Below are 27480 nucleotides of genomic sequence, written 5' to 3' on the forward strand. Positions count from 1 at the left end.
CGGTCACGGCTACGGTGTGCACGGTGGCCCGTCTGCCCAAGAACCACGAGCTGACACGTCTGGCTCACCTGCCCTTAGAAGAGGTCCCTCGGGTTCCAGTGGGGCTGGAATTGACAAGAGTCACCAAGGGGAGGGAGCTGATCCGTTAGGATAAGCGTCCTTGTAAGGAGAGACGCCACGGAGCTCTCTCTCTCTCTCCCTCCTCACGTGCTTTCTCCAATAAAAGCCCCTGTGAGGACCCAACGCAGGAACCAGCCTGCGGGCACCTTGACCGTGAACATCCAGTGTCTAGAACTGTGGGAGCTCCGTGTCTGTTACGTCGGCCCCCCAGGCTGGTGTTTCGTTAAGGCACCTCGAGCCAATACAGACTTAGGTATAAATCTGGGATTACGATGGGTTTTTGTATGGCCACCCCTGCAGGGGGAGACTGCAGACCAGGGAGGAACAGAAGGAATGTGTGGATAATGGGGGTGTAGGTGGGGGTAGAGCCGGAGGCAGATCCAGAAGGTGGAGAAGGAGCCCTCCTATGGTGACTGATCCACTCACGGGAGCCCCCCACCTCCCCGCCACCCCCTCGCCCCCACTGCCTGGCCCCAGGCAGGAGATGCTGGCCAGAAGCCCCTCCTCCTCCTCCCCACTCTGCCACTTCCAAGCCTGTTGCCTCCCACCCCTTACTCTCCTGCTGCTTTTGTCCTTCAGCATCAGGACAGGGGCCACCACCTAAAAGCCTGCCAACTGATTGCCCGTCCCACGGTCTTGGATGTTCCCCTGTTCCCTGCCTCTTCCAATGCTGCCTGATCCCCCCCTCCCCCATTCTCTTGGCACTTTCAGGCTCCCGGAGGGCAGATGGCTGTTTCTGTATCCCCAGAGCCTGTCACGGTGCCCAGGACAGAGCAAGGGTCCCATATAAGACCGTCCCTATAACTCCAGGGACTGAAATAACTCGCAGGACATGGGTCGCTTAGAAGAGATACGCTGTACACTGAGCTCGTCCCCAGGCATTGTCACAGATGCTAGGGTCTCTGTGGCATTTAGATCAGAGAGAATGAGCTGGCCCTTTCCTCTAGAAGGGCTCCTGTCATTCCTGACAGACTCTGCTCATCTCCTTGGGGGGATTCCCCAGGCTCCTCTGGCATCACAGCACATGCGGGACCGCAGCGCTCCCCTGGCCAGGAGCGCTTGGAGAGCAGCCCCTCTGCGTGTTCAGCACCCAGCACAGAAGCTTCCTGAGGCCTTTGCTGAGTGACCCTCCCACCCCAGCTCCTGACCCCGACGCTCACCCTCAGCACACATCCAAGGGCAGCATGGCCCTGCCCACGCCCATCACCTTTGGTGACAACATGGCCTAAGGACAGTTCTCCATCTTAGAAAGCAGCAAGCCATTCCCTTGGGCCTGCCTGTCCTTCCAGCCCTGCCGCCTTCTCTCTGCCTGCCCTGGAAAGGACAGGCCTCCCCTCCCTCCCCCAGCTGAAGTCAGAGGAGCCTTGGACGCCTGGCCTGGGAGGTCAGACCATGACCCAGGCAGGCTCACTCAGAATCAAAACATGCAATAAACAGGCAGCTGCCCTGGAGTAACAGGAACCTTGTCTGAGAACCACAACAAGGCCTTCCTGGCCTTATATGGGAGCAGGACAAGGGACCTGCAAACACTCATGGGCCACGGCCCATCTCCCGCTCCACTGAACGTATCTCCAGGTGTTTATGACTTCTGTGCATGATCAAGGGCCCACTCCAAACCGCGGTATGTCTGCCAGGCTTCTGCTACAATCCAAAGCATCCACAGCCTTCCTTCTAGACTCAGAGCTCAGCTGGGGGCAAAGAACAAGCCAAAACAAGAGATGCCTCAGCAAGGCAAGGAGCCTGAAAAGGATAAAGTCCATGGACAGGGGAGAAATGAAGTCCACGGACAGGGGAGAAAACCAGGACCAAGAGAGGTGACCCGCCAAGGTCCAGGACCGGGTCTGACCTAAGGCAGTTGCCGCCACTGGCTGTCCCCATGACATGGCCCTGGGGGAGATAGATTAAATCCCGTCTACTGAGGCCAACCCGGAGCCCTCCAGTTCATTCTGTCCATTGCTAGCTCACTAGTTCCATGGATGCTCTGCAGAAGAAAAAGAAAAAGATTTCCCAAGCCCAATCTTACCAGGGAAGCCCCAGCCAAAGTCAGTATGACCAGGTCTCTGGACTGCAGTACTTTTCAGAGCCTTTATTGTGCTAACACGTATTGTGAATGTCAGGAGTCAGCGGCCACAGCCCTTGACCTCTGTGTGCACAAAGCTGGTTACAGAACAAGCCTTCAAAGCTCTAGTCTCGCCAAAGTCATGGGGCCCCAATTCACAGGGGGCCTGGAGGTAATGAAGCATATTACATAGATAAATACAGCTGAATCTCCTCCTCCCGAGAGGAAGCCGGGCTTCAGAACAGCAGCCATCTGCCCTGGGGATGGAGACCACGGGATGATAAGATAAGTCTAGCTTTAAGTAATGGGAATTTTGAGTAAAAGCAAGCATCCTGTTCGCTATTTTAACATGAGCTCAAATCCTTGTGGCTTAAAGACCAGGTTTTTATATGGCAAAGTAGCTCTCTGCCTTAAGCCAACCCTTCTGTCTAGGGCCCTTACAAATTACGGGCTGGGAAGGAAGATCAGTTGATCAATTTAACAAAATAATTTTTTACTAGCACAGCAAGAAATGTCAATGCCACTAACAGACTGCTTTTGGAAAGGAATTTTGGTTAAGTTCCGATCTGTAAAGACCCATGTTCCTCCTGAAAGGATTTGCTGGGCTTAAGTGTTTGTCCTAGAAGGATCGGCTGGCCTAAATTCCACCAGTTTGAGAAGGTTGGAGAAAACCTAAAGCAAATGGTTCCTCTGAGCCAGCAACAGCCTGTTGAGGCCCAGGGATGGCCCCTCCTCCCCAAGGCTCCTGAGAGAAGAGCCCTTGTGTGAGTGGACCCCAGCAGAGCCACACGATGCTAAGCCTGACATGTAAGCTGCCAGGGTCCACAAAAGCCAGACTCCCAGTGCAGGCAGGAAGAGTGGGCACTGAGGACAAACATCAAAGAGCAAGGAGCAGACCACAGCCGAAAGATACAGAAAGTCCACCTTGAACTCCAGAACCAGAGGATCACCCCACTTCCGGAGGCATGCGGTGCTGGGGGCGGGAAGGTGGGGAGGGAAGCAGGGCAGACATGAGAAAGAGGGAAAAGGAATACAACAGGTGATAGGTCATACGGCTACGGTGACCCAGGTCCCAGGCTGTTCCTCGAGAAATCCACCAGGACCCAATCACCACACCCCAATGACCAGACTGAGAGTCCCCCTTCCCAGGGACACGCAGGCATCACGCCAAGCACACTCACGGCAAACAACATACAACCTACTCTTTAAATATTTCATTTTTTCCTTCAAACCTGCAATGTAATAAGGAAGAGTTATTCCATCGCACAAACCCACAAAGCCAAGTTCAGATCTGGGAGCATGAGCAATACCCTTTTTCCATTTAAACAAGCAAATAAAAAAAAAACCTTCTGTGGTTCCCAAGAGGGAAAAACTATGAACTGACACGTAACGAGTGACAGAAATGTCAGATGCAGAATTTACACTCTCATTTTTGGTCTTGTGTACATGCGGATGGTCACACATTCTGCGACTTCTGCGGGGTTCAAACACCTGATTTGAAGTTTTCCAAGTCTCCAAGTTTGCGCCTTGCACATTTCCAGCACACTCAGATTGTATGTCCGCAGTTAAGGGGCCTGAGAATGTCTCTGGAATCTGGGGTCTCCCCTACCGCCCAGGAGAGACAGAAATTCTAAATGCGAACACAGCACAGAGAGCATTTTTGGTCTCTCTGGATTGACTGGGCACAACCTGAGACGTAAGTCTGAGGCTTTTCTCAGCCCCTGAAGGCGTTTTCCATCTTCTTCTGGGAGAGAGAAAGGAATGAATGGGGCTGGGTGGGGTGGGGATAGGATGGGGGAGGGGAACAGGTGGAATTTTCCAAGCAGGACAGAGCAGAAGCTCACGGGGAAGGCGGGCAGATCCAACAACCCCGAGACCCCACTGACCCCATACTCCCTGCAGGTTTCTATAGGGTAAAAACGTCAGATGCTCTAGAAATGCCACAGCAGGACCCTCCACAGGCCAAGGGGCAGGTCTTCAAACTAGAGGTCCTGCTGAGCTCAAAATGGGGGCTATAGCTCTGCCCAATGTGCCCATCCAGACGCTCTATGGGGCCTGTGCCTGCAGCCTTGACCGGGCGAGCAATGGGCTAGAACCCGCTGAGAGAGGCCTGGGTAAGAACACGCCAGTGACCTACCTCCGTTGGCTAGGAGGTTCTCCGGAACCTTCCCCTTGGCATCTTCCATGACTTCTACCACACTCTGGGCCATCTTCTTTATGAGGCTTTGGGAAAAGAACACAAGGCAGTCAGACTGGGAATGTGCCCTCCAAATCATCTGTGACATTCCATCGGGGGTGGGGGTGGGGAGAGATGGGCACTGCCCTTTGGGGACTGTGGCAATGTGGAGGCCCAGACTTCAAATGTGCAGACCCTTCAAACCAGTATTTCCACTTCTGGGAAACCGTCTTAAGGAAATAGGGTGAACACGAAAACCTCCCTGAATCAAAAGATGTTCTTCGTAGCACTCTTGCTGAGAGCAACACACTGGAAACCATGGGAAGGTTCAACAATAGGGGATTGTTGGAAGCAAATGGGATATCCGACTGAGGGCCTGCTGCACACGCCCCTGGAAGAAAGGTCTCCAAAGAATTCCCGATACTGTGGAACAAGGCATGTATTATCATGTTCCGTGGAAAAAACCCAAGATACAGATTTACAGAGACAGCACGGCTGGAACTACGGGGAGATGTTCTTCCCACTCTTTGTTTTTTCGATTATAATCCATAATGATGGGGCGCCTGGGTGGCTCAGTGGGTTAAGCCGCTGCCTTCAGCTCAGGTCATGACCTCAGGGTCCTGGGATCGAGCCCCACATCGGGCTCTCTGCTCAGCAGGGAGCCTGCTTCCTCCTCTCTCTCTCTGCCTGCCTCTCTGCCTACTTGTGATCTCTCTCTCTCTGTCAAATAAGTAAATAAAATCTTTTTAAAAATCCACAATGATGGGCACCTGGGTGGCTCAGTGGGTTAAGCCGCTGCCTTCGGCTCAGGTCATGATCTCAGGGTCCTGGGATTGAGTCCCACATCGGGCTCTTTGCTCAGCAGGGAGCCTGCTTCCTCCTCTCTCTCTCTCTCTGCCTGCCTCTCTGCCTACTTGTGATCTTTCCCTGTCAAATAAATAAAATCTTAAAAAAAAAAAAAATCCACAATGATGATTCAGTATTGAATTACTATGGAATATAATAATTCAGTATTGCTTTTATTATCAGAAAATCAAACATTTAAGTCTCCAGAAAGGATCCTGAGGGCTTCAGAAAGTATGAGGAAGAAGGGTGCGCTGACGAGCAGACAAAGCCGTCAAATCACGATGTTGTACACCTGAGACTGATGTGACACTGGAAGATCCAGAAAAGAATAAAACAAATAAACCAGAGGTTCCCCCCCCCTCAAAAAAACGAAGTATGAGACAAGAACGGGAAGGGCAGGATTTCAAGGGAGAAGGACTCAAATCCACGCGGCTCCGCCAAGTACCAAAGGTATCATTTTTGTTTATTTTGCTTTTGATTTTTAAGTGGGCTCCACACCCAACCCAGGGCTTGAACTCACCACCCTAAGATCAAGAGTGGCAAGTTCTACCAGCAGAGCCAACCAGGCACCCTTGCAGCATTTTCTTTTCTTTTCTTTTTTTCTTTTTTAAGATTTTATTTATTTATTTATTTATTTATTTATTTGTCAGAAAGAGAGAGAGAGGAAAAGAGCACAGCGCGGGCAGCGGCAGGGGCAGGGGCAGAGGGAGGAGGAGAAGCAGGGAGTCTCATGCAGGACTCGATCCCAGGACCCTGGAGTCCTAACCTGAGCCAAAGGCAGATGCTTAACCAAATGAGGCACCCAGGTGTCCCGCTTTTTTCCTTTTTTTTTAAAGTAATCTCACACCCAAGGTGGGGCTCATACTGATAACCCCGAGATCAAGAGCCAGACACTTCCCACTGAGCCAGCTAGGCGCCCCCAAATGTATGATTTCCGTCAAATCCATTAAACCTCTTTGTGCCTCAGTTCTTTTATCTGTAAGGCACAGATTATGTCCGTTCTGCAGGATTATTATAAATATTAATATAACTGATCAGGGCACCTGGGTGGCTCGGTCAGTTAAGCGTCTGCCTTCAGCTCAGGTCATGATCCCAAGGTCCTAGGATCAAGCCCTGTATCAGGCTCCCTGTTCAGCAGGAAGCCGGCCTCTCCCTCTCCCGCTCCCCCTGCTTAAGTTCCCTCTCTCACTGTGTCTCTCTCTGCCAAATAAATAAATAAAATCATTTTAAAAACATATATGTAACTGATCAGATTCCAAGGGCCTAGCAGCAGACTGTCCGCTCCTGGAGGGTGAGCACTGAGAAGTCCGGCTGGAAAACACGTCAAACCAGGACCAAAGTCGAAAGCTCTCAAGATCCAAATCTTTGCCTTAGGCCCTCTCTCGACCTAACCCTGGCCCCCAGGAAGGAGGCAGTGTTTGCAGGAAGCCTGGATCAGGTCACCGAATTCCAGATGGGAACATGGTCTTCTGCTGTTGTAGGGACCAGCCATACTGGCCACGCAGAGCATGAGGCCAGAGGGCTGGGGACCAACACAGGAAACTGAGGCAGAAGGGCGCTGAAAGGTCCCAGATTAAAGAAAGAGAGGGAGAACAGGACGGAGTCAGGCAGGAAAGGGGACGGAGGAAAGGCAGAGAAAGATACGCAGAGGAAGGAGGGGGGAGGAGAGGGAAGAACCGGTTTCCCATCAGAGTAAAATGCATTCATGACCAAAATTTTAAAAATACCCAAAAATGAAAACCATACTCCTCTGCCCAAAAGAACACACACTTTGCATTCTGCAATATTTCCAAAGCCTTAACACGTCCAGAGCTTATGTGAGTTTTCTTTTGGTAACACCTACCACGTTAGCGGAGTCTACCAGGTACAACATCTGTAAACATTACCCCACGGAATCCTCACAGACGACTTGAAAACAAGTATTAGCCCATTTGACGGATGAGGCCCAGAGAAGGAACTGGACCCCATCCACCCGGTCCATCTGAGGACTCCGAGGCCACGCTGCTGTCTACAGTCGCTAAGACCCAGCCTGGACTTAAATCTCGACAAATGTCCTGTCATTTCTTGGAACAGTAGCTCTGCATCACACTAATTATAATGAGTTATAATTATCCTCATTAGTGACCCAACTGATCTCATTCTGTTTCCTCCACTATCAAACGGAGACGGTCCTGCTCGTCTCCTGGGGTTCTTGGTGGAGTCTGATGCCATGCTCCTGCGGTTCCAGGCACGGAGTTCCAGGCACGCCTCTGATGTGCTCCAGGCAGCCCGGTGGACTGCATCCAGTGCTCGCCTCGCTCACGGGGAGACTTAATGGGAGACCAGGGAGGGTGGGGGACCCTGACTCTGGTTCCTTCTCAGTTCCCAGAAGCTTTCTGCGCTCTTCTGCTCCAACCTGCAGGTGTGATGACACTTCTGCATCTGCCTGGGTTTGCACACCATCCCTATTGTGGGTCACCTACAGCTCACACGCAACTGTCTGTCCCTTTATAAACAGATTCTCCTCATCTGAATAGGTCTTCTGTTAGCTGTTAACAGCTAACAGAAGACTCACTAACTTTATTTATTCATTTGTATGCTCATTCAGTCACCAAAATTCTGTATGTTAAGCAACTGGGTGCCCAGCACGGTTCACAGTGTTGTGAACTAAACAAAGTCCCGGCTCTCGGGAAGCTTCTATTCCGACACCGTCGGCAACTCCTCTTTATCCCTGGTCCGGTGGTGCACCTCCATATCCTCTGTGGTGCTTGCTCTGAGAAAATTACCTGTTTACCTGGAGGTAGCCGTGACTCTCACCCCCACCCCAGTGTCTGATGCACAGCTCAGGAAATGTTTGTTGAGTGAATACACGAATCCCGGCATTCTCTAGCACCTAAATGCCACCCATGCTTGCTTCCTTGTCCACGGCAAAGCAGAACGCACTCATCATCTTGTGAATGACTCTCTGCTGCTCCCGATTCCAGCCCATATGGAGCTTTTAGCCACAACAAGATGGCCGCGCATCCGGCCTCAGGCGTGTCCACCACCGTGGAACAGCGCAGAGTAACACGGTCTGATGAAGTTTAACCACCGGAAAGCTCACTTACTTCACATAACAAAAGGGGCCCGACGTAGCTGTGATGACCAACGACAGTCATCGGCCGACTGTGGTCTTACCGTGTCAGGATATTCTCCTCACCGGAAGGAACCTCAGGGACCACGTGACTCCACAGTTCGCTGGGAACACACTTCCGTGAACGGAGCTTCCTGGTTCCTGGGCTCTGTTGCCCTACTCATGGACATGTGGGTTGTTTCCCCCGTGATGGGATGTTGCAACGGTGCACATGTTTGGCCCACTTACGCAGGCAGAGTCAGCTGTTAAAGGATAACCAGTGGAATAAAGGGAACGAACGCTGATGACTTTTAACAAACAGGCCAAGCAACTCTCCAAACACACAGAGCCGGCGTACAGCCCCACCGGCCCTGGGCAAGAGGGCCTGCTTCCAGAAACCGTCGCCAGCATCAGGTGCCACGAATGTTTCATCTCTGCCGATCTGATACCTGAAAAACGCCATCGCACTGCTGCTCTGATTTGCATCTCTTTGATCCTCACGAAGGCTGGACATCTTTCACAGGCTCATTGACTCCATAAATGGTCTGTTTTCTTCTTCTGCAAATAGCATGCTCATGCCCTTCCCTGTTGGTTTTTCTGCTGGTATTGTTCCTTTTTTTAAAAAAAATTATTGACTTGTAAGGGCTTTTAAGGATCTCAGGAACACAACTCTTGAGATGGTGCTTTGAGCTGGGTCATATCCCCATTTGAAAGGTGAAAACATGAAGACTTACGTTGCTGAAAGTCACCCCGTGCAGGGGGACAAGTGTCAAAGCAGAGACTGATCCAAATCTACAGGACTCCAAAGTCCACGCTCCTCAGTGGTGGTTTAAATGACACGCGGCCCCTTCCTCTGAAGTACTCAGTGAAGATGTATACTGATCCGTAAGGGAGAATGTACAGATCGTATTTTGAGTTAAAAAAGCAAACTGCGAACACCGTGTATTTTGATCGAGGCCTTGGGTCCATCGGTGCCTGTCTCGCTGGTGTAAGGAGAGGAACCCTGGAACCTGCTGAAGGCTTGCAAATGCCGACCGAAGGCTTGCACCATTCACTGCGGTTAATCTGGGCCAATTTCAGTGCTCAGCACGGTAGCAGCGACCCCTTTCACAACCCTCAGACGCATGATGGCAGCTGTGTGCTCCTGGACACGATCTGCAGGAGCCGAGGTGGGTCTAAAGGATGCTGCCCTCGAGACACGGGGAATCTGTGTTCCGACGGCTGCTTCTGATCACGGGGGTACAGAGCCGGGTGGTCAGCGTTGTCATGCCTCCCCCCACCCCCTTAGCTACCCTGACCTCCAAGGGATTTAAAGAGCCTGTGTCTTTCTTCCGCCTTCATTTTTCTTTTTCCGCTTCGGGAGCCACACATGAAGATTAATATTCAAAAACAACTGCGCATACAGGGAAACGTCAGAAAGTGAGCGTTCAGATCCAGGGAAGGGCTGGGAAAAGACCTGAGGAGACTGTAAGTTTATACCTCAGGCTGATCCTTGGCACGGACACAGCCTACAACAATTCAAAATGATAATAATAAGCAACATTAATAACCAAAAACCAGCAAACCCAAAGAAGGAGGAGGATAGGATTTCCAGAATTAACACGTTATTAGATTCAAAGCCCAACGTTCAACAAAAAACTCACACGGCATACAAGAAAACAAGAGAGTATGGCCCATTCAGAGGAAAGAAAGAAAGGAATATAAACTGTCCCTGACAAAGAGATGATGGCAGGACTCCCTAAGACTTTAAAATGACTGTTTTAAAGGCGCTCAAAGAACTAAGGAAATGAAGAGAAAGTTGAGATAATAAACTATGAACAAAATGAAAATATCTATAAAGAGAAAGCCTTGAAAAAATACCCCCCCAAAAAATTCTGGAGCTGAGAAGTATAATAACGGAAATGAAAAATTCACTAAAGGGCTTCCAATGCAGATTTGAGCAGAAAGACCCAGCAAGCTTGAAATCAGGCCTTGGAAATGATCAAGTCTGAGGAACAGAAAGAGAAAAAACTGAAAAAAAAGTGAACAGAGCCTAAAGGACCCATGGGACACAGAAAATGCACCAATATATGCATTGTGGGAGTCCCAAAAGAAGAGAAAGGGACAGGAGAATATTTGTGAAAAAATAAAAACAAACCAAAAGCCAAAAGGACTCATACTTCTTGATTTCAAAACTTACTATAAAACTACAATAATGAAAATAGCGTGGTACTGGCATACAGACAGACATATGGACCAATGGAACAGAATAGAGATCCCAGAAATAAATACTTATATACAGCAAGTGATTTTTGAAAAAGGTGCCAACACGGTTCAGTGGGGGGAAGGACAGCTCTTTCAACCCATGGTGCTGGAAAAGCTGGATATCCACACATGAAAGAATGAAGCTGGCCCCCCACCTCATGCCATATATAAAAATGAACTCAAAATGGATCAAAGACCTAAATGAAAGACCTAAAAGTATAAAACTATAGAATAAAACATAGGGTCAAAACTTCCGCCCCTGGATTAGGCAATGATTTCTTGGATATGACACCAAGAGCACGGGCAAGGAAGAAAAGAAACTGGATCTGACAAAAGTTTTAAAATTCTGTGCATCAAAAATATCAGCAGAATACAAAGGCGCACAGAATGAGAGGGAATGTTTGTTACATACCTGATAAGGGATTCACATCCAGTATATATAGAGAACTCCTAAAATTCAATGACACAAAAACAAACAACTCCACTCAAAAGTGGGCATAGGGCTCAAACAGACATTTCTCCAAAGAAAACAAACAAAAGACCAACAACCACCTGAAGAAATGCTCAAAAATCACTTTTTAGCACTAATCGGGGGAGAGGGAGACTGGTAAAAATGCTTGGAAGGGAAACAACAAATGGCTCATAAACACTTAGGATAAAAGCTCAAACTCACTCGCTATGAAATATTTCTCACTTATCAGATTGGCATATTACAAAGCTTTATGACTTCAGCACTGGCAAGCACCCTGGAAAATTGAAACACCAGTGCCCTGTTGATGCCGTGTCTACTGGTATAGCCTAGTTACTAGAGAGTATTTTCAGAACAACTATCCAAAGTTTTTAACATGTAAGGTATTTCCACCCACAATTTCACTTTCAGGAACTGGTTCTTCTGATAATCCTTGCTCCCGTGCACAAAACTCCTACGCAAAGATGTGTCTCTTACGGATGGCCACGAGAGGCCGTACCTCTTGGAGTAAAGGGGGAAAAGAAAATTGTAAGTAGTATCTGCAGTTATGGTAACATTTTTGTAAAAACAGAAGACATAAAAATACATGCATTATGCATGGAAAAGTCTAGAAAGATTGGCACCATGGTGCTGAAATGGATTTCTTTGGGCAGTAGATTTGCAGAGGGAGAATCTGGATTTTAAAATTAACAGCATGTATTCATAAAAAAAAAAAGAAGAAGAATGGCATTACACATAAAAGAGAGCTATAAGTAAATCAAGTCAAGAGCATGCTACCTGGGCTCAGCTAGTTAGGATTTCTTTCAAATTAACTTTGCCCGTCAAACGGGGAGTCAGGGGGAGAAAGGGAGAAAGATGGAGGCCCCACCTAGGTGTGAGGCAGGGCAGGTAGGGAACTGATCGGAGGGCAGGGCAGGCCTTCGGGAGCTGGGCAGGCTGAATCCAGATGCTAGGAACCTGCGGGGAAAGGGGTCCGGGAAGAAGGGCTGCCTCTGGCCAGGTGTGCAATGACAATGCTGTTCATTCTTCCTGAGAGCCCCACGGGGTACCTCTCAGCACTGCTGGTTTTCGGACCCTGCGCTCCACGAGGGCCATTCCCTGGGGCCCTTGGGACATAGGATGGCTCAAGAGTTGAGAGCCTAGTGGGACAGGGACGCCTGAGATCTCTGTGTCCCTCTTATCCTCCCGCAATCCCACGCTCAGCAGGCCATCTGTCGTGCAGGGCCCCGGGGCTCTTCTAGGCCCAGCCCAGATGGACGACGGGTACACAGCAGAGGGCTCATCTCCATGGGCTCATCTCATGGCAGCGCCCCTGTCCCAGGGCCCCAAGCACAGACAGTTCTTCCTGAAGGGCGGCCCCACTGCAAGCACGCACAGCGAAGCTTCAGGTCTCCTCCGTCCAGTGCACCCCTGTGGACCCAGCTTTCCTCAGGGTACCTCACCCTGGCAGGCGGCCCATCCTCACCTGCCCGACCCCTTGCTTTGTGCAAAGAAGGACTGAGTCTCACACACCCAGTTCTCCATGAAGGGAGCGTGGCTGTCAGGTTCCCAGGCCCCAAGGGCATCCACAGGAAGGGAAACACGGGGCTCCCCACCTTCCCCTGGTTTTTTGGATGATTCAGACCAAAGCAGACGAATGTTGGTCTGGTTTCCAGAAATGACTCCAAGCTGGGGCGGAGAGGACCCACAGAGGCGGGGGGAGGGGGAGGGCAGAGGCCTTCCGTAGGGTCTGGAAGCAAGAGTAGCAACAGCTTTTATCTAGTGAGTTGTCACCAGACCTTGGGCACCTTGTGTACATACGTGTCTATAAATGAATGATAAACAAGGCGAGGCCACAGTGAGCTCAGGAAACTGAGGTTCAGAGAGACCAAGACCCTTGCCTGAGATCCCTTTGCTGGTGACCTTGACATTAATTAGTACCATCCCCATGCCTCGCCCCGGTGCAAGCTTCCTTCCACCACGCCAACCATTCTCAGCACTCCAGTGACCAGTGTGTCTCTCTCTGGCTAACCAAAACCCCAAGCATACCCCACAGATGGAGGGGCTCTGACCACCCCTCCTTCCTCTGCGGCCACACAGGAGCCCAGAGGAGCGAGGCCCAGCAGCCTCCACCTGACTCAAGGAGCCCCTGGGCACCTCACCCCGCTCCATGGTCCCTGCTTCCTCTTCAGCCAAAGGAAAAAGGAATCAACATGCCTTGCAGCAACTGTCAGGAACATGGGACTGGACTGTGATTCTGTGACTTTCTTTTAATAAAAATAAAAGTCCCGGGGCGCCTGGGTGGCTCAGTGGGTTAAAGCCTCTGCCTTCGGCTCAGGTCATGGTCCCAGGGTCCTGGGATGGAGTCCCATGTTGGGCTCTCTGCTCCACAGGGAGCCTGCTTCCTCCTCTCTCTCTGCCCTGCCTCTCTGCCTAGTTGTGATTTCTCTCTGTCAAATAAATAAAAATATTTATAAATAAATAAATAAATAAAGATCCCATGAGGACTCTGAGAAGGTTGCCCTCTCTGGAAGGCTCTGGAGGGTTCTAGAACAGCCTGGGATGACTGGGGAACTCTGGCCTCAGAGGTGCCATGCTTGGAATTCTGGCCTTGCTACTTAGAAGCTTTGGAAGTGGCAGGAATGGACTGATATTTCCGTCTTCAGGGGGATCCCCCTGCATACTGTGTGCAAAGCCATTTAGTAAAATCATCTGTCACTCAAAACAGAATTCACTTTGGCCAAATTGGCCTCCTGTAGCTCGACCTACCCATACCTCGGAGGGTCATCCTTGGTCCTCGTCAAAAGCCCATCTATCCTCAGAGAAAATTTGCCCCCGGAAAGGCTAGGGACGAGGAAGGCCCCTGGTTATTAAGTGTTACTGACATGCTCTGGGGTCCTGCAGGATTTTCTGGGTAACAGGGCAGTCCTCTGAGCATCTGAATTAGAAGGGAGACTAGAATTTAAGTTCTAGAGTGTTTTCCAGAAAAGTCAATCCACCAAGCAGCCTGGGGACTGGGCCCCACAGCAGGGGCCCCACTTGCACCGAGCAGGGCCCAGGGCACCCAAGTGAAGAGTGCCCCCCAGAGTTGTGTGACCTGCAGCCCCGCCCCCAACCCCAAACCAGAGGATGGACAGGCAAAGGCCAGAGCAGGCAGACCACAGAAACAGAATGACAAATGGCTGGTGAGCCTCTGAAAACGTGCTTCCTCTTGCTGCTGAACCAGGAAATCCACATTAAAACAGCACACGTCATTTGCATTCAGCCGGGTAAGCCCGCAGGAGTTTCTAAGGGCACCACACTGACAGGGGATGATGAAACAGCGCGGCCTCCCAACCTCACTGGAAAACAACTTAGCGATATGTACAAACAGTTGAAATGTGCCCGTATCCTCCGAACCAGTCGTTCCACTTTCGGAAATGCCGCTGTAGGACGTGGCCAACTTAAACCAGCTAAAGATTTAAGTGAAGCTATTTCTATAAGAGAATGGAGTGAGAGTTTCATTACCATGAGAAATCAAATGAAAGAAGCCCTCTCGTGTGGAAAGTCCTTGACATTAGAGTCATGCCTGGGAAAGGTGACTAGAATATAAGCCACTTACCCAGAATCACCAGTGGGAAGGGCCTTTAGAGACCCAGGAGAGGTGGGGAACTACCGGAGGTCACACAGCCCTTAGGCAGCAGACCAGGGCCAAAACAAGACCTCAACTTTAGAGTAATAAATTGAATTTTAAAACTTTTTTTTTTAAACCTCTCATTTAAATCCCTTGTCTGTTTGTACTAAGAGATCTTTTTTTTTTTTTAAATAAGAAGAAAGCTAGGGGCACCTGGGTGGCTCAGTGGGTTAGGCATCTGCCTTAAGTTCAGGTCATGATCCCAGAGTCCCGGGATGGAGCCCCATGTCAGGCTCCCCGCGGAATGGAGAGTGTGTTTCTCCCCCTGCCTCTCCCCCTCCTGGCTGGAGCCCTCTCTCTCATTCACTCTCTCTCTCAAATGGAGGAGGAGGAGGAGAAGGAGGAAGAGGAAGACGAGGAGGGGGAGGAGGGGGAGAAGGGGGGGGGAGAAGAAGAAGAAGAAGAAGAAGAAGAAGAAAGCAACAGACCCTACAGGACACGTAGTCACCCACCCTATAGGGGCCCCCGTCAATACACACACTTCAGGGCAAATCTGCAGGGAAGGTGAGTTTCCTCTCTTGCTTTATCTGAAAATATCCAGGCTTTCTATTTGCATGAAAGGCTCCCAACAGGTGAATCTACAGACTTGAATGGCCAATGACCAGAGGCAGGAGGAGTGGAGGGGTCGGGATGAGGCCGGGGGCCAGAGGAAGGAGTGAGTAGTGACTGACAGGCACGGCGTTTCCTTCTGAGATGACGGCCTCGTTCTGGAACCAGGTGGTAGTGAGGTAAATATAATGGAGACGGATGAACAGTGCACATCAAAGGGTGACTATTCCAGTGTGTGAATTCTATCTTAATTTTTAAAAACATGGCCCTGCCTTTCTCCTGGCTTTGAAGGTGAAGACCCAGCCTAGAGGAGAATGCCAAGGACGGATATGGCCCTTCCCACTGGATGTCATCACCTTCTCCAAAGTTCCCTGGCTCCACTCCCTTCTTTTCCATCTCTGCCAGATTCTCTAGTTACCGCAAATCTGTCCGAGCCCTGCCCTGGGTCACGGTCCCAGCCAGGCCGCACCATCTTTCTCCACGTCTCCTTCAATAGCCTCCTCTCTGCTTGTCCTGCCTCTCTTAATCTGGCCCCCTCCTCTCCAACCCGCCCACAGCATCCAGGCAAATCTCCGACACTACACAGCTTAGCAAGTCGTTGTGTTTAAACCAGGTCAGCGGTTTCCCAAGAAGTTCAAATATTGACGGTCTGGCTCCTTGGCAGAGTCTACAAGGAGCACATCTGCCTGTCCAGGCTTCTTGTCTACCCGCCTGCCACGGCCCTTGCCGCATCAGCTTTCCAGACCCACCTGGTGCCGCTCACCATTATAACAGGCCAAGCGCTCCTCCTTGTGCCAAGTCACCCCTAACAAACACAACACAGTGTTGGGTAACACTGCGCCCAACACATGTTGCTTCTTGCACTCAATAAAAAACATATTGTGTCCATGACGTACCAGGCAGAACCATCGGGAGACAGTCGTGAATAAACCATAATCACTTCCCTCGTAGGGCTTACTAGAAACTTCCCTCCACCACATCACTTACTATACTACCGTAGTGCTGGTTTCCTCATCTGGGAACTCCATCAAAACAAACAGATCTCTGAAACATTATTAATTGTACTACCACCAGCTCCTGCAAAAATACAGTGGTTCCCGGCAAATACACAGATGCCCGGCAAATGCTGCCTGGGGGGCATTGAGCCACCCAGGCGCCCCTATTATCAACTTTTTAATATACATTTAGAGACCCCGGCCTGAAGATCGAGTGCCCTGAAGCGCGTCAAGATTAAATGGGGTCATGGCTGGTAACAGTAGCCAGATTCCTCAGCATCTCCAGCCTGCCTGCCCAGAATCACCCTGAGCCCCCCAAAATGCAGGTTCTGAGGGGTGCCTCGGTGGCTCAGTTGGTTAAGCTTCTGACTCTTGATTTCAGCTCAAGGTCATGATCTCAGGGTCATGGGATGGAGCCCCGCTTCAGGCTCAGCACAGAATCTTCGTTAAGTTTCTCTCCCGCTCTGCTCCCTCCCCGTGCTCAGTCTCTCACTCGCTCTCCCTCTGAAATAAATAAATAAATAAATAAAATCTTCAGGAAAAAAATAAAATAAAATAAAATACAACAAAATAAAATGCAGGTTCTGGGACCCCACCCTAGATGTACCCAATCAGAGTCCCCGGGGATTCTGTATTTTTTTTCTAGTTCCCAGGCCATCAGATGGGCTGAAGGAGGCGGCCCATGACCTCCTGACGGGGCAGATGAGGCCCATGTGTTCAGTATGTATTTATTCAACTCCCACTATGAGTCAGGCCCGGTTCCAGAACCTGCTTTCTTGGGGCTTATATTCTAAAGGAAACAGATAAAGACAAAGAAGAAAAGTATTAAATAGTGGCATATGGAATGCAGGTATCAGAACAGGGCGACCCGGCAGGACGAGGCTGACAGCTGGGCCGGAGAAGGCCTCTGAAGGTGACATTGAACCTGAGATGGGGATGACAAGGAGGCACCCGCCCTGCGAGGGTGGGGGGGCTTCCAGGTCAAGGGAAGGTCGAGCGTGACCCAGAGCAGGATGGAGCCAGGGTGCTGGGGGGGGGGGTGCGCATAAAGGAAGGCCTGACTCATTAGGGTTCTGGAAGCCAGGGTCAAGAGCATGGATTCTATACTGAAGGTACTGGAAAGCCACAGAAAGGTTTTAAGCACCAAAGTCACGTGACAGGGCGTTTTGAAAAAGACCACTCTGGCTGCCATGCGGAGAGTGGCGCGGAGTGGGGGGCAGGGTCGGGGGAGGCGGGAGGCGGGAAGAGTGTGTTGCGGGAACACAGGCAAGGGCAGAAGGTGGCTTGCATGCAGATGTGGCGCGGGACACGCCGAGAAGTGATGGACACGGGCCAAGTTTGGAAGGTGGCACCCACAGGACTCTGTCCCTACTGGAGTGGCAAGTGGACCGTGGACCTGGAGGAACACCAGGATGCCTGGGCAGCGCGTCTGTGGGCCCACGAGCCATCGAAGGGCCCCACAGAGACTCCACATACGTACTCGGTCTCCTGAGAATGACATTCACTTAGGACATGAAGCCCATTCTAAAAAAGAGCCATTTAAAGCTGCCCCTTAAGCCCTTGAGAACGAGAAAAGTCAAAGGGGCTGCCGTCCAGCTGAGGTGTGAAGAGTCAGCGAGGGCCGAGTGGCCGTGGTCGGGCTGAGGTCCCGACGGGAATGGAGCCACGAGTCCCAGGAGCTGGTCAAGATCTCAGATGGAAGTAAGTGCCTCCTCCTAAATTTGGCCTCCAAAAGATTATTTCCTGGATTTCACAATGTTGCCTCCGGCTGCCCCTGACCCAGGCCTGATGCATATAAAGCAGCCGGCCCACATTCCTTCCCTCCTGGCCCGACTTCTAGTTGCCAGAGCTGGGCGGTGGGGGGAAGGAGGACTGTCAGGGCCTGTGTCACATCAGGCAAAGCAAAGAGTGTCACAGCAGGGGCTGAAGGAAGGGATGAAGGCGGGGCAGGCAGGCAGAGGGGGGAGCCAACTGCCATCTGCCCCCGGCCTCTGGCTGAGGCAGGGAGAGAAGCAGGCGGACCAGGTTAAGGCCTGACACACGCATCGTCGACACGACTTTGCCAAAGCAGCTTCTCTCGGGGAACAGCGATATTCTCATCTGTAAAGAGCAGATACTCACACGGTTCACAGGATGGTGGCGGAGATTTTGTGAGGAAACAGAGAAATGAGAAGCACCTAATACAGTGCCTGGCACACAACGAGGAATGGGTGAAAGGCCACCGCCAGTGTGGCACTCCGGACAGAAAACAAGACAAACAGGCACACACACCATCAAGTGACAATCCCCCACGGAGGGACAACTGTCATCGCCTTCATGCCTCCAGCCAGAGCAGAAAATACCATCACGTATGAAAGCATGGGTAGAGCAGATACGAAAATCATTGTAACTGTGGTTCCTACAGACACCTACCAGCTCTAGACAACGGGAACAGGAGAAAACACTCATCAGAGGCCCCCATGGGACACTCAGGAGAAGCCGCAGTAGAGGAGGTCCCAATAAATCTTCAAACACCCAAAGACAGAAACAGCACTTACTTCACACTGAAAATGCACATGTTCAGGCCCTGACTCAGCTGGAGGGGAAACCCAGGAATCTATTTTATTTTTAATGGGGGGAGAGAGGCAGAGAGAGAATGTTACACAGGCTCTGTGCCCAGCACGGAGCCCCATGTGGGGCTCAATCTCACGATCCTGAGATCATGACCTAAGCTGAAATCAAGAGTCAGGCCCTTGGGGCACCTGGGTCCAGGCTCAGTGGGTTAAGCTTCTGCTTTCGGCTCAGGCCATGATTTCAGGGTCCTGGGATCAAGCCCCGCATCGGGCTCTCTGCTCGGCAGGGAGCCTGCTTCCTCCTCTCTCTGCCTGCCTCTCTGCCTACTTGTGATCTCTCTGTCAAATAAATAAGTAAACTCTTAAAAAAAAAAAAAAAAGAGTCAGGCGCTTAACTGATTAAGCCACCCAGGCGCCCCTCCCATCATCTATTTCTTAATAAGTCTTCCAGATGATTCCGGGGCACAGTGCGGGTTAAGAGCCACTGATTTAAGTAGGCTGAACGTAGAATGCCAAGTGTGGTCTGTGGACCCGCAGCACAGGATAAGCGTGGAGCTTGTAAGAAACGCAGAGTCCCAGGCTCAGCCCAGACCCACTGAGTCAAAACCCGCATTTTGCCGAGATCCCCAGGCCGGTGTTTGAGAAGCACTGTCTAGAGCGCCAGCCCAGCGCGAAAAGAAATGTAACTGAGCCACATGTCACTTAAAAATTTCTAGTAGCCACAATAGAAAAAATAACAGTGAAATTAATTTCAATAATATATTTTATGTAACTCAAGATCAAAAACATTATTGTTTCAACAGCTATTAGAATTTCCCTTTTTTTTGTTTTTTGTAGTTTTTTTTTTTTTGGTACTGTTTTCGATATCTGAGGTTTCCTACGTTACCATCTCACTTCAAACGAGCCACCAATCAAGTGCTCAAGCCCCATGTGGCCAGTGGACGCCGCGTGAACAATGTGGATAGGATGGAGAACAGAGTGAAACTTCCAAATTCTTCTTACAAAGCTGTCATCATTCTTAAACTAGTATGTCTTTCTAATTTTGTGCTGTCACACAACTGACCCGTCTTAATACTGTGGTTAAAAATGAGGACTCTGAGGGTGCCTAGGTGGCTCAGTGGGTTAAGGACACTGCCTTTGGCTGAGGTCGTGATCTCAGGGTCCTGGGATCCCCGCCTCTCTGCTCAACAGGGAGCCTGCTTCCTCCTCTCTCTCTATCTGCCTCCCCGCCTACTTGTGATCTCCGTCTGTCAAATAAATAAATATCTTTAAAAAAAAAAATGAGGACTCTGGGGGCATGTGGGTGGCTCAGTTAAGCATCTGCTTTCAGTTCAGGTCATAATCCCAGAGTCCTGGGATCGAGCCCTGCATGGGGCTCTCTGCTCGGTGGGAAGCCTGCCTCTCCCTCTCCCATTCCCCTGCTTGTGTTCCCTCTTTCGCTGCGTCTCTGTCAAATAAATAAATAAATTCTTAAAAAAAAAAGAGGACTCTAGAGCCAGACTCCCTCTAACCCTAACCTTAACCCTTAATCCTGACCCTAACCCTAATTCTAGACGCTGGAATCAGACTCCCTGACCTTTCACCTTAGCTTCCATAAGGAAACTCAGTTAAGTTTGTGGGTCACAGAATTAAGACATGGAAATCCCCATTTATAAATAGTAAACATTTCAAGAAAAGATCTCATTTCTACTAGCAACTACATAAAAAATAAAATTTGGGGGGGAAAGAGTCAATGAGATACCGTGCTGGACCTTTGCTGACTGAAACGTGAAAGCGCTCTTTCCAGAGGAACAAGAAAAAGAATTAAGCCAACTGGAAGAGTCACCATGCTCACGACAACACTCAAAACGATAAGGATTTAATCCCCCCTAACTTCACTGTAATCTGCGATGAATTATCTATAGGATCCTTGCACCAACCATGTGATAGGTTCTGTCCTAAGTGTTTGGGATATATCTAAACTTAAAAAAAATCTGTGCTTTTAGATACCTCACAAGAAGGTCTTTCCAGGTTTGTAAATATCAGAGCAGGAATGTACGTGTATTTTTGTTTTGTTTTACCATAAAGGAGATATACAAAACCCTCCTAAGGACTGCCTATGGGGAGAGCTTCTGGAATCAACTGGAACTATTTCTTTTTTTTACCTCTGCATACCATTTGATTGTTATACCATTTAAATCTTTAAATATTTACAAATACTTTGTAAAATGCCAATGTTAATTATCGGAGCAATGAATAAGACAGGATTAAGACATACTAAAACTGTCTGTATTTTAAAAAAAAAAGAAAGAAAGAAAACAACAATGATTGATTGGTGGATCTGGGTCAAGGCTCTATTCTTCCTCTGCTGCCCTGAGCCCATCTAGCTCCTTCTGGGAGGGTCTCTCTGGGCATGTTTGTTTTCTCATCTAGAACACGAAGGGGTTAGATTCGATCTCTAAGGGTCTGTGCAGCCCTAATATTTCAGGATTCTTTCTTCCATTCATTCGTTCAGCTGGTTTTGGAGGGCCTACAATAGTACAGGTGCAAGGGATCAAAGTGGGCCAGTGGCTAACCTCAGGGAACTGACAGTCTAGGTGACAGGCTGGTATTTAAGCAGATGATCCAGCAAGGAAACGCACAAGGGCACTGTGGAAAGTGCAATGAAGGAGAAGCAAACCAGGACGGGGGAGATGAACAGGTCTGAAGGCAGGAGGGTTAGAAGAGTCTGGGGGAGTGGAGCAGCATGAGCAGGTGTTAATGGGGCCTGACAGGGAGGGGGAGGTTGGAAACACCACGGAGAGCAGGAAAACAGCAAACACCTACAGCAGGACCGCCCAGAAGCTTTGAGGAGTCTAGAAAGGCACACAGCATTAAGAGGCATTCAACAAATACCTGTCTAATGAACTGGAGAAATGTCACGCAGCTAGGGGAAGTTGTTAAATCATATTTTGCGTCTCTTCAGAATGCCCTTGGAAGAACCCACCATTAATCAGGCATCCACACTCAGATACATAATCTGTGATCCACATCTTCGAGCTAACCCTCAGTCAACTTCATGGAACCACGGGATAAAGAAAAGCCACCAGCTGTTCCACAAGCCGGGGGCAAGCGACAGTCACCAGTGTACCCCAGGAACCTGTGGGGTGTATCTGAGTGCAGTGTAGTTGAAATGTAGTATTTCAACCTGCATGGCAAAAGAATCGAAGATACTGAGAAGAACTCAAACACTGATAATGGTGTGTGTGTGGGGGGGTGCTTTTTCCCAAGATAAAATCATTTGTTTTCTCCCGTGTTCATGAATTACAGGGTAAGTACAAAGTAAATTAACAAAGGGAGCATGGGGGAATTAAAAAAAAAAAAAAAAGGCAGTAAGCAAAACCTGCCTTCCAGCTACATGGAAAAACACTCCAGTGCCCCGAGTAAATAAATAATAAAAGGATATGGAAACAATACACCTTGAAAACTCTTGTCCCTCCTCTGTGCTCCTGGCCAGAGGCAGTGCTGACAGGTTTGCGCTGCCTGGGCTACAGAACCGGCCAGCATTTCTTTATCTAACAACACTGGAGTCCCCTTTAAAGAATCAGGTAGGGCATTTCAAAGGCATGAAGCCCCTGGGTTAGTGTATCCCATTCCCTCACTCCAAGCCCCAGCATTAACTCTAAGACAAAGTACCCTGGCCCCCGGAAGTAAAGAAATGCTAGAAATAGGGGGAGCTCAGATCACACCATTTTCCTCCCCGCCCCCCACCACGGAAGGTTCTTGAGAATATCTGCCCACAAGGAAAAATAAAACAATGCACAGCAACTGCCATTCTCACCACACCTAGCCCCGGCTTTTGAAAAACACCTCCATTCGTATGGGTTCTGTCTGTTTCACAATGACAGCCTAAACCTGGCCGCACACATTTTTATATTATTCCTTAAACACATGCTATGCCACCAGTGCAAGCAAACTGTGCAACCGCTGGGGAAGGAACAGGACACGCATCAAAACAAGGCAAAACGAAACACAAAGGAAAAAATAAAGGTGGAAATAATAATGCAGGATCACAGAATTTTAGAGCTAGAGGAGGGTTTGGGGAATAAGAAACAGGCTCTCGGACCTGCATTAGAGCAGACAATCGGTAGCAAAGAAAGATCTAGAAGGGCCTAGAAAAGTCTAGGAAGAGAAAATGCTGATTAGCTGTCCTTTCTGCAATAGGCCGGGAAAGCCATCTCCTGCCGAGGGCAGTGGGCTGGCCTCCAGAGAGGCTGTCAGACCCAATTCCCTGTGGAGCAGATCAGCTTAAGAAAGGAGCTGACATTCAGGGATCAGGCCACTTTTTCTTGGACGTTAATTTTTCATAGAATGTGGCCTCGGATTTGGTAACACTTGGGGTAACACGATTTTACTCCCCTTCATTCTTCTGGAAAGCACAGAGATGTTCACTATTATCCCATTTTACAGATAAGAAAGCCAAAGGTTAGTTTTCTTTTTCAAAGACGGTGTGCTGCCCAGGACCTGGTGACCAGGACTGCCTTTCTGTGGTCAGAGCAACATCCCACAGGTAGCAAAATGTCACTAACAAAGCATTCCTTTCATGCCCAGGGAAGGGGGCAGGTGAACAGCAACAGAACCCAGGACACATTTCTAGCTCACAGCCCCAGTCTGCAGATGAAGGGTCCTCCCAGTGTGACCTCGAGGGCTCCCAGGAAATGCGTGAAAAAGGCAACTGACCCATCACATCACCACTGCCCTGAGCGTCCACAGGCCCCATGAATCTGAAACCTTCTACAGAGGCAGCAAGATCAATCCGTCGGCCCCGGGTCTGTGTCCTGGTCATGACCTGGCCTGCTTGGTCTGTTTTCCTCATCTACCCCCACTCTGCATTATGTTTCAATCAAATGGGAACATTGGTTAAACACCGCATTTCTGGATGCACCAAACTAAGGGTTATTTTTTTTTTTTAAACACCCAAATAAACAAATGATGGCAAATCCCTGTGGTGTAACACTTGTGGAACAGTCAACAGTGAGATCCAAAGATATGAAGAGAGGGGGCGCCTGAGTGGCTCAGATGGTTGAGAGAGCATCCAACTCTTGATCTCAGCTCAGGTCATGATCTCAGGGTCGTGAGATGGAGCCCCACGTTGGGCTCTGCACTGGGTATGGAGCCTGCTTAATGTTCTCTCTCTGCCTCTCTCCTCCATTAAAAAAAAATAGATTCCTGGGCTTCCCTTCCAGCTGAGTGGGGCCTGAACATGTGCATTTTCAGTGTGAAGTTTCTATCTTTGTGTGTTTGAAGATTTCTTGGGACCTCCTCTATTACAGCTTTTCCTAAGCATGGACCCTGCTTAGGATTCTCTCTCCCCCTTTCCCCCTACCCCACTCATGTGAGCGTTCTCACTCTCTCTCAAATAAGTAAGTATTCTTAAAAAAAAAAAAAAAGATATGAAGAGAAAGCAAGTTATAAAATATGTATAACATGGTATCACCATTATTAATGTACGCAAGCATATCTGTAGAAAAAATTGGATTTATCTACTGCAAATACAACATAACATCACTTGTAGTAGCATTCTCTAAATGGTGTAATTACTGGGGTTTTGTCTTTTCTTTCTCATGATTTTCTAAGAGCCATCAGTATTTTCCAGTGATTATGCACCAGATGGGTAACAATTTTTTAAAAATGATTTTAAGACTTTAAACGATCCTCATACGCACACTTTTTGTGGGACTGGGAATGGGAGTAATTCCTTGGAGAGGTGATGCGGGCATATCTGCACAGTTCACATCCAAATACTCTTTGACCCAGCATTTCAGTGTCTAATTATCCCACTCCAGGGCGTGTACAAAGAAATAGAAAAAAAGATCATCACTGCAGCATTGTTTGGAACAGCAGAAGACAGAAAACTTAAATGTCCATCAACAGGGAAATACTAGTAAATCAGGACACCTCCAGTCGAGCTAATACAGCCCAACAGAAAAATCCAGTTATGTGGGGTGCCTGGGTGGCTCAGTGGGTTGAGCCGCTGCCTTCAGCTTGGGTCAAGATCTCAGGGTCCTGGGATACAGTCCCACATCAGACTCTCTGCTCAGCAGGGAGCCTGCTTCTCTCTCTCTCTCTCTCTGCCTGCCTCTCCATCTAGTTGTGATTTCTCTCTGTCAAATAAATAAATAAAATCTTTAAAATGCAAACTATTTAAAAAAAAATCCAGTTATGGACTGACACCAGACTATGTCTAAGATACGTGATTAGGAGAGAAAAGCAAGGTGGGGGACAGATGCTATTATTTGTTCTCAACCTGCTTTCCAGAATATACTCATATTGGTGGTACACGTACAGGCTGTCTCCAGAAGGTGCCCCCCAAGTTGATAACAGTGTTGCCACCTAAGAGGGGAAGTTGGGGAACAGGAGAGAAGAAACCAGACGAGAGGGAAACTTCTTGTCATTCGATAGCCTTCCGTCTGTCCTTCGAATCTTTTATGATGTGCTTATATGACTACGAACACAAAACCAAACCAAGAACCTTAAAATACAAAAGCCTGGAGGGAAATGGCTCAATTATTTTCTAGAAGTTTCAGTACCTTATGCCACACAGTGTTCTTCATTCTGAAGGTGGCCCCCAGAAAAACGCTGCCTCCAGCCAAAAAAACAAAAAACAAAAAACAAAAAAACTACTCAAGGGCCCCCAAGTGCTGCTGTTGACCCGATGCCCTTATGTGACTTTTAGGACTGGGTGTGGACAAGATTGGCTCGGCCAAAGCAAGAGCACTGTGTCCCTTGACAACACTGTCCAATTCTCACTTGTATGCAGTAAATAAGAAATAGTTTACCTTTCAGCAAAGGTATCGAGTTTCCCCAGCTCGTCGGAGAGGCCAACAAGGGAATCCAAGGTCCCCACCTAAAAAGATCGTAAAGAAGTTAGAGGCTCACGCTTTAAGGCAGGGGAAAGTTAGGTCACTTTCAGCAACAGCAAAGAGTTCTCTAACCTCCATCTCCCCTTAGTTATTCTTGGTCAGTGGCCGAACTGGAAACTGGGAAGGGCTGTTAAGAGAAGCAATGAATTGGGGAATTTTTAAATTATTATTACTGTTGTTGTTATTATTATTTCTGCCAATAGGATAAACTATCTTATTTCTGCCAGAGGAAGGAGTGACCACTAGGTCACTGTGAGACCCCAGCTCATTTTCTTCTTAGAATGGCCGTCTGCTAGTCATGGGATTCATCCCCATAGTTGAGGAGATGGACCAGAAAGCAAGTTAAAGCTGCCGCCATTTCTGGGGCGCCTGGGGGGCTCAGTCAGTTAAGTATCTGTCTTTGGCTCAGGTCATGATTCTACAGTCCTGGGATGAGCCCTGCACGGGTTCCCTGCTCAGTAAGAAGCCAAAAAGCCTGCTTCTCCCTCTTCCTCTGCCTCCTGACCCCAGTGTGTTCTCTCTCTCTCTCAAATAAATAAAACTCTTTAAAAAAGAAAGAAAGAAATTGCTGTTTCTAAAGCCTTTCTTCTTCAAGATGTCCAACCAACCCCCGTCTCTGTTCTTCTCTGCTATTACTAATGACGATCTTGGGGGCGCAGAAAACCAACTCCCCCTCCCACCTACTCATTCATGCAAGTCCTTTTCTTTTCCCGTTACTCATAACACTCCGCTTCTTAAAGTGACAGTTATTAGAGTCCAAAACTGTATTTAAAGGTCTAGTCCACAGAACCAGAAGGAAAGGCTTTGTTTTCAGGTCATCAACCACCAGTCAGACATTAAAAAGCAATCAGGATTAACGCTGTGTGGGAGCTATCCTTTCATAAAAGAATATTTTTACAAAAAAATACTTTAAGAAAGGAAATTAGGAAATAAGAAGGCCCGGACATCTCTCGTAAATGAAGCTGCTTCTTTTCAAGCAACCTGACGTTAAGCATCTTTGGGGAGGGTCCTGTCTCTTTTCTTTGCTCCTTCCCGTCTGACACGCTGCCTTACACAAAGTGCTGAGTGCTCGCTGATTCCCTAACCTTCACAGCGGGGGTCACGGGACAAACAGGGCAGGTTTGACACAGGCAGCGACACATGGGTTCAGAAACAGCTGCTGCCAATTACCAGATCTGCAGCCCTGGTCTCCTTTCTCCGCCCTTCCTGATCTATCCCTGGGACTGGAAGGTTCCCGACGATGCGTTTAAAGTGGCTGGGCCCCAACCATAGTGCTCAGTAAACACCAGCAAATACAGCGGCATCCCCAATGTCTACGGTGCTGACGGTGTAGCTCCCAGCGCAGAGGGCAGACTGCGGTCTGAAAGATTATATGGCAGTTTTCGAGAAGAGCTGCCCCTGGTCAGTTGGGGCCATCCCTCCAGCAGCCACAGCACATTTGCACAGGTGTCATCGAGAAATGCCTCAAGCGCCTTCCTTTCGGAAACGTACAGTCTTGGGAAGCACGGCAACAATTCCACTCTTCTGAAGCAAAAGGACTGTGCTCGCCTCTGTCACATCTCTCTGCCGTCTGCCCACCGATCATTAAATTCCCTTCCTGCCTCCCCACCAGAACCAGAAGGATCCTTTTCTTTTTTTTTTTTTTTTTTTTAAATATTTTATTTATTTATTTGACAGAGAGATCACAAGTAGGCAGAGAGGCAGGCAGAGTGAGAGGGAGGAAGCAGGCTCCCCACCAAGCAGAGAGCCCGATGCGGGACTCGATCCCAGGACCCTGAGACCTTGACCCGAGCTGAAGGCAGAGGCTTAACCCACTGAGCCACCCAGGTGCCCCAAGAACCAGAAG

At 49.1% G+C, this 27480-nt stretch overlaps 1 protein-coding gene across 6 annotated transcripts in view; it reads right to left on the reverse strand.

Moving 5' to 3' along the window:
• ATP6V1C2 (ATPase H+ transporting V1 subunit C2) overlaps positions 1–27480 on the reverse strand; it is a 49836-nt gene that overhangs the window by 20622 nt on the left and 1734 nt on the right. For 3 of the 6 annotated variants that reach the window (XR_004288054.1, XM_032353316.1, XM_032353313.1), the window contains exons 3-5: positions 25551–25618; positions 4317–4402; positions 3382–3411 (exon numbers count right to left, since the gene is read on the reverse strand). Coding sequence is in view for 5 of the 6 variants with exons in the window: in XM_032353316.1 (XP_032209207.1) it covers positions 3382–3411; positions 4317–4402; positions 25551–25618 (184 nt within the window). In the remaining variant the exon portion in view is untranslated. Of the gene's footprint in view, positions 1–3381; positions 3412–4316; positions 4403–8741; positions 8905–25550; positions 25619–27480 lie in introns of those variants that run through there. The other 3 variants (XM_032353317.1, XM_032353314.1, XM_032353315.1) reach the window with 2 other exon arrangements.

This window comes from Mustela erminea, chromosome 7, assembly GCF_009829155.1.
Source record: "Mustela erminea isolate mMusErm1 chromosome 7, mMusErm1.Pri, whole genome shotgun sequence".
Lineage (NCBI taxonomy): Eukaryota > Metazoa > Chordata > Mammalia > Carnivora > Mustelidae > Mustela > Mustela erminea.